Raw genomic sequence first — 12636 nt, 5'->3', positions numbered from 1 at the left:
TCCCGAACAGGTGGTCCAAGCAGACAGATGTAGGTATCACACACTTCCGTTCAGGAATGAGCCATGAAGAAGACCAGCTGATTCCCAATTTGTATCGCTACATACAGCCATGGGAGAGTGAGTTCATTGATTCTCAGCGGGTCTGGGCTGAATATGCACTCAAGAGACAAGAGGCCATTGCTCAGAACAGGTGGGCATCCACAAGGGTGTAGCAGTTCTGTCGGAGGAGGAGGGGTGACCTTTGAGCCTTGCCTAGAGGTCAGGGTAGAGCATGCCGTATTTTGTGGAGTCAGGGAAGTAGGTTCTATACCTGACGATATTTATCCTTGGCTAGGGAGGAATGCTGAACTTTTCATATATGTATTTAAGTTGGATCTTTTTTCTTTGGCAGACGACTGACCCTAGAAGATCTAGAAGATTCATGGGATCGTGGCATTCCTCGAATCAACACTCTTTTCCAGAAGGACAGGCACACACTGGCTTATGATAAGGGCTGGCGTGTTCGAACTGACTTTAAGCAGTACCAGGTACTGGAGGGGACTGTGGCTGTTCTGGGAACCTGGGGCAGTGGGCTCTTGGAAGCTTGACTGGACCTGCCTTGCCTTCTAGGTTTTGAAGCAGAACCCTTTCTGGTGGACACACCAGCGGCATGACGGGAAGCTCTGGAACCTGAACAACTACCGTACCGACATGATCCAGGCCCTGGGTGGCGTGGAAGGCATTCTGGAACACACCCTCTTCAAGGGCACTTACTTCCCTACCTGGGAGGGGCTTTTCTGGTGAGGATTCTATTCTCTTCTTACAGTTGCTAGTTGGTTTTTATTTTTTGGCGGTGCCACAGGGCTTGCAGGATCTTAGTTCTCTGATCAGTGATGAAACCTGCACCCCCTGCAGTGGACGTGTGGAGTCTTAACCACTGGACCGCCAGGGAAATCCCTGTTCTCTCTACAGTGATCTCTCACATGTCACAGCTCTCTTGAATTCATCCCTTGTGTGCCTTTGTTTTCTACTGTGGTGTTTCCCAGACAGCCACCCTAGGAGGTCAGCAGTGCTCTGGGGGGATGGCAGGACATCACTTTACCTGATTTCCTCTGTTTCCCAGGGAGAAAGCCAGTGGTTTTGAGGAGTCCATGAAGTGGAAGAAGCTCACCAATGCTCAGCGATCAGGATTGAACCAGATTCCCAATCGGAGATTCACCCTCTGGTGGTCCCCAACCATCAACCGAGCCAACGTGAGTGTGATTGGTAGAAATGGGAATGGGAAACTGAAGCAAGGGTTCTCCCTCCTTAACTGTATCCTGAGAACCAGAGTCTCTCAGTCTCTACTGTCCTTCTCTGTCTCCCATCAGGTGTACGTGGGCTTTCAGGTGCAGCTGGACCTGACCGGTATCTTCATGCACGGCAAGATCCCCACCCTGAAGATCTCTCTTATCCAGATCTTCCGAGCTCACTTGTGGCAGAAGATCCACGAGAGCATCGTTATGGACTTGTGTCAGGTGCGCCTGAATTGAGGGGAAAGGCGCCACAGAAAGTCCAGTTTGCTTGCTCGCTCTTTGGGGTGTGGAGATCCACCCTCGGAGCTCTAAGGATGAGACTTCTGTTGTGGTCCCAGCTGCCCCATTATCTTCAGTTCTGTCAGCCCCCACTGCAAGTGGGCTTCCATAATCAGTCATAACCTTTCCACCTTCGCCTCCAGGTGTTTGATCAGGAACTGGATGCACTGGAGATCGAAACGGTTCAGAAGGAGACAATCCACCCCCGAAAGTCCTATAAGATGAATTCTTCCTGTGCAGACATCCTGCTGTTTGCATCCTATAAGTGGAATGTCTCCCGGCCCTCATTGCTGGCTGATTCTAAGTAAGTGCCTTCTGACTGGGCCCTGGGCATCTGGGAACCTTCATTTTACTGTTCTTCTAGCAGCACTACTTTTGAAATTGTCCGTGGCTGCCTTTCTTTGTAATAAGAAGCCAGTGTTACCCCCTGATTCTGTCAACACCTTCAGCCAGGTCTGCTGATTGTCTGGTGCATCTTGCTGATCTGGAATAGGAGAGGGGTTGGTTTTAAGATGTAGACAGAGCGATTGAGAGTTCTTGGTGTTCTGGGGATATTGGTTGTACCAGTGTCTTCCTGGAAGCCTAGACTCCTGAGCCCTCTCCACTTTCAGGGATGTGATGGATAGCACCACCACTCAGAAGTATTGGATTGACATACAGTTGCGCTGGGGGGACTACGATTCCCATGACATCGAGCGTTATGCCCGGGCCAAGTTCTTGGACTACACCACAGACAACATGAGTATCTACCCTTCGCCCACTGGTGTGCTCATTGCCATTGACCTGGCATATAACCTGCATAGGTAAGTTGAGGCTCAAAAGCCTGTATTTTTCATCAGCCCCATACTTTGTTTTAATTTTTAAAAATTATTTATTTTTAGTTGTTGGATAATTGCTTTACAACATTGTGTTAGTTTCTGCCATTCATCAGCATGAATTGGTCATAGGTATATCATATGGCTCCTCCCTCTTGAATCTCTCTCCCACCCCATTAATTTTGAATTATAGTTGATTTGCAGTGTTGTGTTCATGTCAGGTGCACAGCAGAGTGACTTAGTTACACCTGTATCAGTGTTTTTCAGATTCCATATAGGTTGTTACACAGTGTTGAGTTGTCTGTGCTGTACACTAGTTCCTTGTTGTTTATCTGCTTCATATGCGGTAGTGTCTACGTTATTATCAGCCTCCTGATTCGTCCCTCCCCCACCCCATGCTTCAGTATGCATGTGCTTTTTGGTTTGCTAAGGTTTGCCGGTTTGCTCTTCTGGGTCACTGACTCTTTCTCGCCTCTGTGTACATGATCAGACACTTTCATTTCAGCCTGGCGAATAGTCTTTTTTTCCTCTGTAGTTGCATTTTGCCTTGTTCCTGGGACTTCTAGTCTGGTCTTAATCTTTCTTGCCTCTTCCCCCTTCACAGTGCCTATGGAAACTGGTTCCCTGGCAGCAAGCCTCTCATACAGCAGGCCATGGCCAAGATCATGAAGGCAAATCCTGCCTTGTATGTGTTACGTGAACGGATCCGTAAGGGGCTGCAGCTCTATTCATCTGAGCCCACTGAGCCCTATCTGTCCTCTCAGAACTACGGTGAGCTCTTCTCCAACCAGATTATCTGGTTTGTGGATGACACTAATGTCTACAGAGTGACTATCCATAAGGTGAGAGTTAGACGCATGTGGGGGTGTGGGGCTTTGCATATGCCTATGGGAGGGTGACTGGGCAAGTGTGTGCATACTGGAAGGAAAGCAGGCTGATTGTGTCTAGACTGTGCTAACTGATGTAATCATTCTTTAGACCTTTGAAGGGAACTTGACCACCAAGCCCATCAATGGGGCCATCTTCATCTTCAACCCACGCACAGGGCAGCTGTTTCTCAAGATAATTCACACATCTGTGTGGGCTGGACAGAAGCGTTTGGGACAGGTGAGCCTGTTAAAGGGTAGAGAGGCTATAGAACCTTGCTGCCTCTTATTCTTTGGTATTGGGTGGATGTGTGAGAAAGAATCTCCCTATTTCTCTCTTTGCAAGTTTGAGGGTATCTCATTTACACTTTTCCCCCTGAATTACTTAACTTGGGAAGTGTTCTTGTAAGAAGTCCAAGAATAATTGAGGTCCTTCATCACCCACTAACTGGGCTTTCTGCTTCGTGAGTTATCTGTGCTATACAGTAGCTCCTTGTTATTTATTTGGATCTTACCTATCTTGAAGAGGGCTATGAAAAATCATCTTTCTAAAGGGAACATACTCTTAAAATGTCGGTTTCACCAAGTCTCTTCTCTGCCTCAAAGCCTTTGGTGACCCTTATTTCTTGCTAAGGTAGCTCTGGTTTTCTAGGTGCTTGATGTCTAGGCAGGCTGTCATCTGTCCAGCCATGGTTTCTTGTCCTCTGTAGCGTGTCCCCTCTGGCAGTCAGTCCAGGATCCTGGTATCCCAAACCCTGGTGAACATCTCCGCCTCTGTGGCTTTGCTGGAATGAACTCTTCTCTTAGCTCAGTTAATCACTGTCTCACTCAATCCTCAAGACTTCCTTCTTTGTGCAACTTTTTGTGACCTTTAGCCTTTATTTCTTTTGTCCCTGACATAGTGTGTATATAGTCAAACACTAGCTTGTGTGAGTTTCCTCTGGCCAGCTAGGTTGAAACATCCTTTGGGGCAAGACAATTGGACATTTTTTCTATAGCTCTTGAGTACCTAACAGTTAGTAGCATATAGTAGAAACATAGGGTAAGGGTAAGTGTTTCAAGACTGGGATGTTCTGTTCTATCTGACCTGGGAGGGCAGAGACTCAGTTTCCCTGTCCTCCTTTCTTGTTTATTAGTTGGCTAAATGGAAGACAGCTGAGGAGGTGGCTGCTCTGATCCGATCTCTGCCCGTGGAGGAGCAGCCCAAGCAGATCATTGTCACTAGGAAAGGCATGCTGGATCCACTGGAGGTGAGAGGTGGTGAATGAGTAGGAGGAAAGAGGGCTGAGACCTGCTGGCTCTGTTTCTAAACTTGGACTTGATCTTGTCTCAGGTGCACTTGCTGGACTTCCCCAATATTGTGATTAAAGGATCAGAGCTCCAGCTCCCCTTCCAGGCTTGCCTCAAGGTGGAGAAGTTTGGGGATCTCATCCTTAAAGCCACTGAGCCCCAGATGGTTCTCTTTAACCTCTATGACGACTGGCTCAAGACTATCTCATCTTACACGGTATGAAACCAGCTTGCTGGGAGCGTCACTCTGAGAAGAGTGGGTTTGGGATCACAAGAAAGTCCTGTGCCTTAGCTTTCTCACAGGCCTCTTGGGGGGTTATTTTCACCTCATCCACCTGTGGATGAGCCAGTGCCCCTGTCTTTGGTGAGGGGGACCCCTTAGGGGTGAGTCTCCAAAGGGATGGGCTGGAGGAGAGGGAAGAGCATCCAGTTGCTGACCCCACGCCACCACACCTCTCCGCAGGCCTTCTCCCGCCTCATCCTGATCCTGCGTGCCCTGCATGTGAACAACGACCGCGCGAAGGTGATCCTGAAGCCAGACAAGACCACGATCACAGAGCCGCACCACATCTGGCCCACTCTGACCGATGAGGAGTGGATCAAGGTGGAGGTGCAGCTCAAAGACCTTATCTTGGCTGACTACGGCAAGAAAAACAAGTGAGCAGGGGTGGGGGCTACAGAGGAGAGCTGCAGGGGGTGAAACAGGCGGCTCAGTGTATGGTTTCTGGGATTTTTGAAACATTTTAAGCCGAGACAATTCTCAAGAAATTGTCATGGGGTGCCTATAGGCAGTATCTTCTGATGTTACAGGAAGTGTCCATGTCTCAGGGCTCAAGCTGACTCTTGGGCACTGTTCCTCAGCAGAGGAACTGTTGCCATTTTGAGCAGGGTGTTTCTTTACTGCCCATGCAGTCCAGGAAGTTCTCACATCCCAGACCCCTCAGTACCACCACTCATCACACACACACACACACACGGAGTTCTCACATCCCAGACCCCATAGTAGCACAGCTAATACACACACACACACACACACACACACACACACTCTCCCTCTCTCTCTCTCTCTCTCTCTCCCCCCCTCTCTCCCCCTCCCTCCCTCTCCTTTTTTCTCTTTCCCTGTCATTTTTGCAACCAAAAATGTCCATAGATTTCCAGATACTGGTAAGGGTGACTGACGTGTCTACTCTGATTGAGAATTTGTTTCAGGATTTTCATTTTTGAAAGTTTTTCCAGTTTTAGGGCACTTTTTGTTGAGGTGGAGTGGGAGATGTGGTTGCTAAATCTGGTTTGAGCATGGTCAGAAGGTGCACAGGCACAGGGTCAGCCTGGGGTGTGACAAATCTGATCCATATTAGTGTATTTCCACTTCACACTTGCTGTATAAGTATCACTTAGGATTGTCAGGGGTCAGGGTACACATGGGCTCCGTTTCTCACCCAGTTAACATGCTTGCAGTTAGGGGCATAAGTGACCAAGGGAAAAGATCATTGTGGTGTGACTCACACTGTCCCCACAGTGTGAATGTGGCATCACTGACACAGTCAGAAATTCGGGACATCATCCTGGGGATGGAGATCTCAGCACCATCACAGCAGCGGCAGCAGATCGCTGAGATTGAGAAGCAGACGAAGGAACAGTCGCAGCTCACTGCAACCCAGACTCGCACTGTCAACAAGCATGGTGACGAAATAATCACCTCCACCACCAGCAACTACGAGACCCAGACTTTCTCCTCTAAGACTGAATGGAGGGTCAGGTAGTACATAGGGCAAGACGGGTGGGGATGGGAAGGCCTGCTGGTGCCGCATGAAGTGCTTGAGTTGAAAAATGCCAACATTCCCTGCCTGTTTTTAGGGCCATCTCTGCTGCCAACCTGCACCTAAGGACCAATCACATCTATGTTTCATCTGATGACATCAAGGAGACTGGGTACACCTATATCCTTCCCAAGAACGTGCTTAAGAAGTTTATCTGCATATCTGACCTTCGGGCCCAAGTGAGTATGTTTGTCCATCTAGGCCACAGTGTGTGCTAAGCATTTATGAGCCTAAAACTCACCTGAGATTTCCTGGAACTGGAGGTGATGGTTTTGAAATTCATGGATGAGTAAAGTATAGGTAAGGATAGCCAAAACAGGGAGGAAGGTTTTGGGCCCCACCAGATACCAAAGCATTATAAAGCTATGGCAATTGAGAGGAGGATGTGTGATTGGCCTAGAAGTTACTGGAAAGAAGTATCATATAGTCAGAAACAGATTCATGTGTATACACTAAATCAGGTGTATCACTTGAGGATTCCACTCCATCTGGGGGATTAACTGTGTTTTATGACATTGAAATAATCAGCAAAGGGAGACTTGATCCCTACTCCGTAGCACTTACAGAAGTGAAATCCAGGTGGAATAAAAATCTGAGTGTAAAATACTAAACTCTAGTTATTAGAAGAAAGTATTTATTGTCTTAGTGATGGAATAATCTTAAATAAGATATACAGCACAAAACCATCATCGAAATGATTACCTTGTGTGTGACAAAGAGTACCACAAAAGACAAAAACAGGAAGAAATAAAAGATAAGTAAAAGATTGGGCAAAGAAGGTAGTTTTGAAGAGAAACCGAGGGTGGAAAAAGTGCTGCGGAGTGCTGGGTTTAAAGATGTGTACTGCTTGTTGAATGCCTGATCTGTGTGCTCATGTGCTCGTTTGTTTATGGATACTGTGCTTAAATACTTAAATAATCAACTGGGGAATGTGTGAGCAATGCCGATTCCTGGACCCCACGCAAGATTCTGATGTGATTAAGTCTGAGATGAGGTCCATGTTTAACATTTTGAATAAGTACCCCCAGGCTTTTTTGATGTAGGAGATTCTGGCCACATTTTGGGGAACTCTGACCTTGTTCCTGGAGAAGGGAATTAAGCTGGTTCTAAGAATCTCTTTGGTTTCTGACCCCCTTGTCTCCAGATTGCAGGATACCTGTATGGGGTGAGCCCCCCAGATAACCCCCAGGTGAAGGAGATCCGCTGCATCGTGATGGTCCCACAGTGGGGCACTCACCAGACTGTGCACCTGCCTGGCCAGCTGCCCCAGCACGAGTACCTCAAGGTTAGTGGAGGAAGTGGGACAGCTGCGGCATCCTGCTCTCAGAGTGGTGGAGGGAAGGCAGAGGTGTTACTCTCATGGGTGGGATTTCTGGGCCCTAAAGAGCTTTCCACTACTTTTCCTGTAGGAGATGGAACCCTTAGGTTGGATCCATACTCAGCCCAACGAGTCTCCCCAGCTGTCACCCCAGGATGTCACCACCCATGCTAAGATCATGGCTGACAACCCATCTTGGGATGGCGAGAAGACCATTATCATCACCTGCAGGTGGGCTTGAGCCCCCTTGGGAGCAAGGGTGATGGGAGGCATTGTGGGCCAGGGCCCAGAATGGTGGCCTGAGCTCTGACTCTGTCCTCATTTCTCTTCCAGCTTCACACCAGGCTCCTGCACCCTGACAGCCTACAAGCTGACCCCCAGTGGCTATGAATGGGGCCGCCAGAACACAGACAAGGGCAACAACCCCAAAGGCTACCTACCCTCGCACTATGAGAGGGTCCAGATGCTACTGTCAGACCGCTTCCTTGGCTTCTTTATGGTCCCTGCCCAGTCCTCATGGAACTACAACTTCATGGGTGTGTGGGGCAGGGTGTGGGCTGAGGGCAGGGGTGCACAGGAAAGTGGGGATGAGGTTAGGCCACCGCCCTTAGCACTTCGGCCCAGATTCTGGTTTAGAGATGGCCCAGGGACCCAGGCTGGGTGAGGCAGGTGGACCTTGCCAACGTTGGCCTGTTCCTTCTCCTCCAAGGTGTCCGGCATGATCCCAACATGAAGTACGAGCTGCAGCTGGCAAACCCCAAAGAGTTCTACCACGAGGTGCACCGGCCCTCCCACTTCCTCAACTTCGCTCTCCTGCAGGAGGGTGAGGTCTACTCTGCGGACCGAGAGGACCTCTATGCGTAGTCGTCTCCTCACCTCTTGCTCCAGCCTTCTGGTCAAGGCTAGAGCCTGTGGCCCCACAGACAAGCTGGTGACATTCAGCAGCTTGGCCCCTTTTTCCTCTCTTCTGTGCTTGTGATGTTGTTGACCTCCTGGTGACTTGTAATTGTGAAAAAGTATAATAATAAATTTTGTATAAATAGGAGGTTTTGAAGCTTTTTTTCCCCTGAGCTCAGATTCTGGATATAGGGATGGCAGAGGCTGGACGTGTTCACAGCAAGCTGCTGGACTGAGCCTTGAGTCCCCCTGTTCGGAGCTGTGGGGATAAATATCCTCTAAGCTCAGTGAGCTGAAGGGAAGTTGGGCTTTCACACCCCTGCTGCTATGACCACATTTGCCAGTTTTTCCCCAAATACTTGTAAACGCTCACCGCTTTTCAGCATCTCTCGCAGCAGTCACTATTTTGAGTGTAGAAGCTCCTGGCTTGTTCTTTGTAGCTGCAGAGCCCAGCTTAGCCCCTTAAGCTTTGTGTTACTCTCAGCCTGTCCTGGAAATAGGCACACGGCTGGACAGTTGGCTGCCGCTGGCTGAGGTCAGTGACAGCCCGCCTACCTCTCACCTCTGGGCTGGAGAGTTGGCAGCCAAGTCAGGCCCCATGACTCTAGACACAGGGGTGGAGCCTGGTGTGGACACTGGGGAGGGCTTGATGAAAGTGACCACTTACAGCCCTGGGCCTCAGCTCCTGGACGCCTGGCCGGAATGTCCTACTTCCTGTGACCTTGGGGGCTTTAACAGGGCCCTGAGACTTACAGCCTTTTCCCTGAATCGCTCCTCCCTTGTCGCTTCTACCCCACCCTCTACTGTCCTAAGCCGCTTCCTGGGCCAGGACTGATTGGCTTTTTCCTGCCTCAGTTGGGGGAGGAGGGTGTCGCAGCCCTGGTCGCCTTCGGGGGACATGGAGCCCAGAAGGGCGGCGCCTGGGGCGCATGGCTCCGGGCCTCGGGTGGCCGCGGGATCGGGGACGGCCGCGGAGCTCGTGTACCACCTAGCGGGGGCCCTGGGCGCTGAGCTGCAGGAGCTGGCGCGCCGCTTCGGGCCGGAGGCCGCAGCCGGACTCGTTCCGCTGGTGGTGCAGGCGCTGGAGCTCCTGGAAAAGGCAGCCGTGGGGCCCGCCCCGGACTCGGTAAGTCATGGCGCCCTTCCTCAGCCGCCCGCCTGAGCCAGCGGGGGCTGACCTTAACAGCGCGGCCTTCCCAGCTGCAGGTATCCGCACAGCAGGCGGAACTCGAGCTGCGGCGGCTGCGAGAGGAGAACGAGCGCCTCCGCAGAGAGCTGCGCTCTGGACCACAGGGTGAGTGCGGGCCGGCAGGGCTCCGTGGTCGGGGCGGCGCAGGGCTCCCCCTCTCGCGGGCCCGCCGCTGAGAACGCCCCTTCCTCAGAGGAGCGCGCTCTGCTGCGGCAGCTCAAGGAGGTGACCGACCGCCAGCGGGACGAACTCCGGGCATACAACCGCGACCTGCTGCAGCGAAGCCAGGAGACCGAGGCGGTGAGGGAGGGGCGGGGCGACGTGCCCGGGGCGGGACCCTGCCGGCCCTCAGGTGCCCCGCCCACCAGCCCCTTGGCTCCGCCCACAGTTGCAGGAGCAGCTGCAGCGCCTCCTGCTGGTGAATGCGGAGTTGCGGCAGAAATTGGCCGCGGTACAAACCCAGCTACGCGCCGCGCGGGACCGCGAGAGCGAACGAGAGCAGCGGCGCGAAGCGGCCGTGGAGCCGCCTCCAGAACCGGTTCAGGGCCAGGCCGCGGGGCCCGAGTGCGAGCAGAGGCGGGAGTCCGAGTGGGCGACCGCGCGCACAAGAGCCCCGGGGACCCCCGAGGGCCCGGTGAGTGCCCTATGAGTTCCGGTCCGGCTCTCGGTGGGCACTCGGGAAAGTTTCGCTGTACTGCGTAGCAGGGCCAACAGTCTAGCTAGAAGGTGGTCACGAGTGTGCGCCACCAGCCGGCCTCCGCCCCTACTCAGCCAGAGCCCCGGCCTGGCACCCATGGTAGCGCCCTGGCCTCCCAAGGCTCCCTGCCCAACAGAGGCGTCCACTGCCCAAGGCGTCCCTGTCCAACCTAGGCGCCCACTGACCAAGCCTGTCCTTCCACAGGCGGATGCCCCGCTGCCGCCAGGGCTCCCCGCCAAGGCAGGGCAGTGCGGCTTCAGTCGAGAGGAGGTTCAGCAGATCCTTCAGGAGCGGAATGAGCTCAAAGCCAACGTGTTCCTGCTGAAGGAGGAGCTGGCCTACTTCCAGCGGTGAGGGCGCCAGGCAGGGCCCAGAGGCTCGGGGGCTCCAGGCGCACCTGTTCCCTGGCCTCGGTTCACCCGCCTCATTCTTTGAGTGGTTGATACGTCCACGGTGTCATGTGCCAGGCACCATGCTGGGCACTGGAGGACGGGAGTCACATAGTCCCTGCCCTCCTGGATCTTCTTCCATACCGGGGAGGGCCAGTGCTGAGGGTCAGCAGCAGCGGCTGTCAAGGAAGTACTCCCAGGAGGGGTGACACCTAAGCTTAGGGCGGGAGGGGTTAGCAAGGCAGTGTGTTCCCAAAAGGGGAAACAACATGCACAGGTACTTGAGTCTAGACCTATTCTTAGCATCCCTACGGCTTTGTCTCTGCCCTTCCTCCTCCTCTGTAGGGAGCTGCTGACAGCCCACCGGGTCCCTGGGCTTCTGCTCGAAGCCATGAAGGTAGCTGTCAAGAAGCAGCGGAAGAAGATCAAGGCCAAAATGTTAGGGACTCCAGAGGAAGCAGGGAGCAGGTAAGTCCCGGCCTCCATTCCCACTGAGCCTGGTCACCTTCTGAACCCATTGCCTCAGACTGCGCTTGTCACCTAACTTAGCCACCTCTGGAACCTGCTAACCTGGCCTGGTCACCCCCCCACCCACCCGCAAGCCTGCCGTGCTGAGCCCGCCGCCTTCTCGCTGGATCACGGCTGCTCCCACCCGCCCTGCTCGCTGCACATCCTGACTCTGCTTCTCCACAGTCGGGTTTCGGTTTCTTTGGTTTCTTGTCTTGGCTGCATCTGTTTGTTCCCAGGCAGGTGAAGGTAAGGCTGTAGCTGCAGGCCCTGTCCACGGCCTGCCATGTATCTGGCTAGAAAATGAAAGCCGTAAGATGTCCTCTGTCTCCCCAGATTTCTCTTCTCTCCAGTTTCTTTTTTAACTTTTTATTTTATGTTGGCGTATCGTGGATTAACAGTGTTGTGTGACAGTTTCAGGCGCACAGCAGAGTGATCCAGTTTCCTTCACTCCAGCTTTGGGGGTCCCAAAGTCACTCTGTCCTCCCCTTCCTGCTCCTGGGGGCTGCACAGAAGGCTGAACGTAGTGGACTCCCCTTGGCCCTCAGGGCCTTGATAAAGGACCCTCACGTCTCCTCTCCTCTCTTTGCTCTTCTCCGCCTCAGTGACGATGATGATGGCTCATGGCTCCTGCTCTCCAGCGATAAGGGAGACCATTCTGAACCCCCAGCCCCTGAGTCCAGAATACGGAGTTTGTATGTTGAGGAAGGGAAGGACGAATGTGGTGGGGGTGGAGGGTGGAGGGGCCCACCTTCCCTCCTGCTGCCCTAAGCGAGCAGCATGCCCGTACCCTCCTGCTCCTCTGGTGGCCCCTTTACCACCCCCTGCCTTGTGCTGCCCTTTCTTGCTCTGGGTCCCCTTTTTACAGCACCCCCTGCTCCCCTCAGCCCCTGTACTTGACCTCCCTGGCAACCAGGCTCAAAGCACCTCTTGGCTTTCCCCCCAGCTTTGGCCAGTGGTATCGGGGTGAAACAGAGGCCCCTGGGATTGAGACCAGCAGTGTGGCTCCCAGCCAGCTACAGGGAGGAGAGGAGACCCCACAGCCACCCCACCTGGAACCGGTGGGCAGCCCGGCAGCCCCCAACTCCTGACGGGTCCTGCTGTGCTCTCAATGAACATCTTTGTCTGGGGTCTCAGGTGCCCCAGAGGCCTCACTTTGGAGTCTGTCTGTGGTTGGATGTGTGACCTCAAAGGACCGGGCTCCCTCCTTCCCTGCCCTCCTCCTTGGCTCTTCTCTAATCCTGGTCCGAGTCTGATGGGAGCTCAGCCTACTTTCTTTCCTATCAGTTCAGTTC

At 52.9% G+C, this 12636-nt stretch overlaps 2 protein-coding genes across 3 annotated transcripts in view; both read left to right on the top strand.

Annotated features, from left to right (window-relative positions):
- The window catches only part of PRPF8 (pre-mRNA processing factor 8), a 30813-nt gene extending 22113 nt beyond the window's left edge, over positions 1–8700 (top strand). For both annotated transcript variants that reach the window (XM_052657087.1, XM_052657088.1), the window contains exons 26-43: positions 11–190; positions 392–527; positions 610–779; positions 1103–1232; positions 1350–1496; positions 1697–1857; positions 2165–2356; positions 2973–3210; positions 3347–3475; positions 4371–4484; positions 4568–4741; positions 4988–5181; positions 6044–6283; positions 6382–6523; positions 7489–7629; positions 7754–7893; positions 7996–8198; positions 8372–8700. In XM_052657087.1, the coding sequence (XP_052513047.1) occupies positions 11–190; positions 392–527; positions 610–779; positions 1103–1232; positions 1350–1496; positions 1697–1857; positions 2165–2356; positions 2973–3210; positions 3347–3475; positions 4371–4484; positions 4568–4741; positions 4988–5181; positions 6044–6283; positions 6382–6523; positions 7489–7629; positions 7754–7893; positions 7996–8198; positions 8372–8526 (2986 nt within the window). In that variant the 3' untranslated portion in view covers positions 8527–8700. The remainder of the gene's footprint in view (positions 1–10; positions 191–391; positions 528–609; positions 780–1102; positions 1233–1349; positions 1497–1696; positions 1858–2164; positions 2357–2972; positions 3211–3346; positions 3476–4370; positions 4485–4567; positions 4742–4987; positions 5182–6043; positions 6284–6381; positions 6524–7488; positions 7630–7753; positions 7894–7995; positions 8199–8371) is intronic.
- Positions 8701–9222: 522 nt separating this feature from the next.
- On the top strand, positions 9223–12436 carry RILP (Rab interacting lysosomal protein). Its single transcript, XM_052658607.1, has 8 exons — positions 9223–9685; positions 9760–9853; positions 9942–10048; positions 10137–10382; positions 10650–10795; positions 11180–11302; positions 11947–12036; positions 12288–12436. Exons 1-8 carry the CDS (start codon positions 9458–9460, stop codon positions 12430–12432), a joined length of 1179 nt encoding a protein of 392 aa, XP_052514567.1. The 5' UTR covers positions 9223–9457; the 3' UTR covers positions 12433–12436.
- The last annotated feature ends 200 nt before the right edge of the window (positions 12437–12636 follow it).

The sequence above is a fragment of the Budorcas taxicolor genome, chromosome 19 (genome assembly GCF_023091745.1).
Source record: "Budorcas taxicolor isolate Tak-1 chromosome 19, Takin1.1, whole genome shotgun sequence".
Classification (NCBI taxonomy): domain Eukaryota; kingdom Metazoa; phylum Chordata; class Mammalia; order Artiodactyla; family Bovidae; genus Budorcas; species Budorcas taxicolor.
Note: the sequence above shows the minus strand (reverse complement) of the source record. Positions and strands in the feature narration are given on the sequence as shown.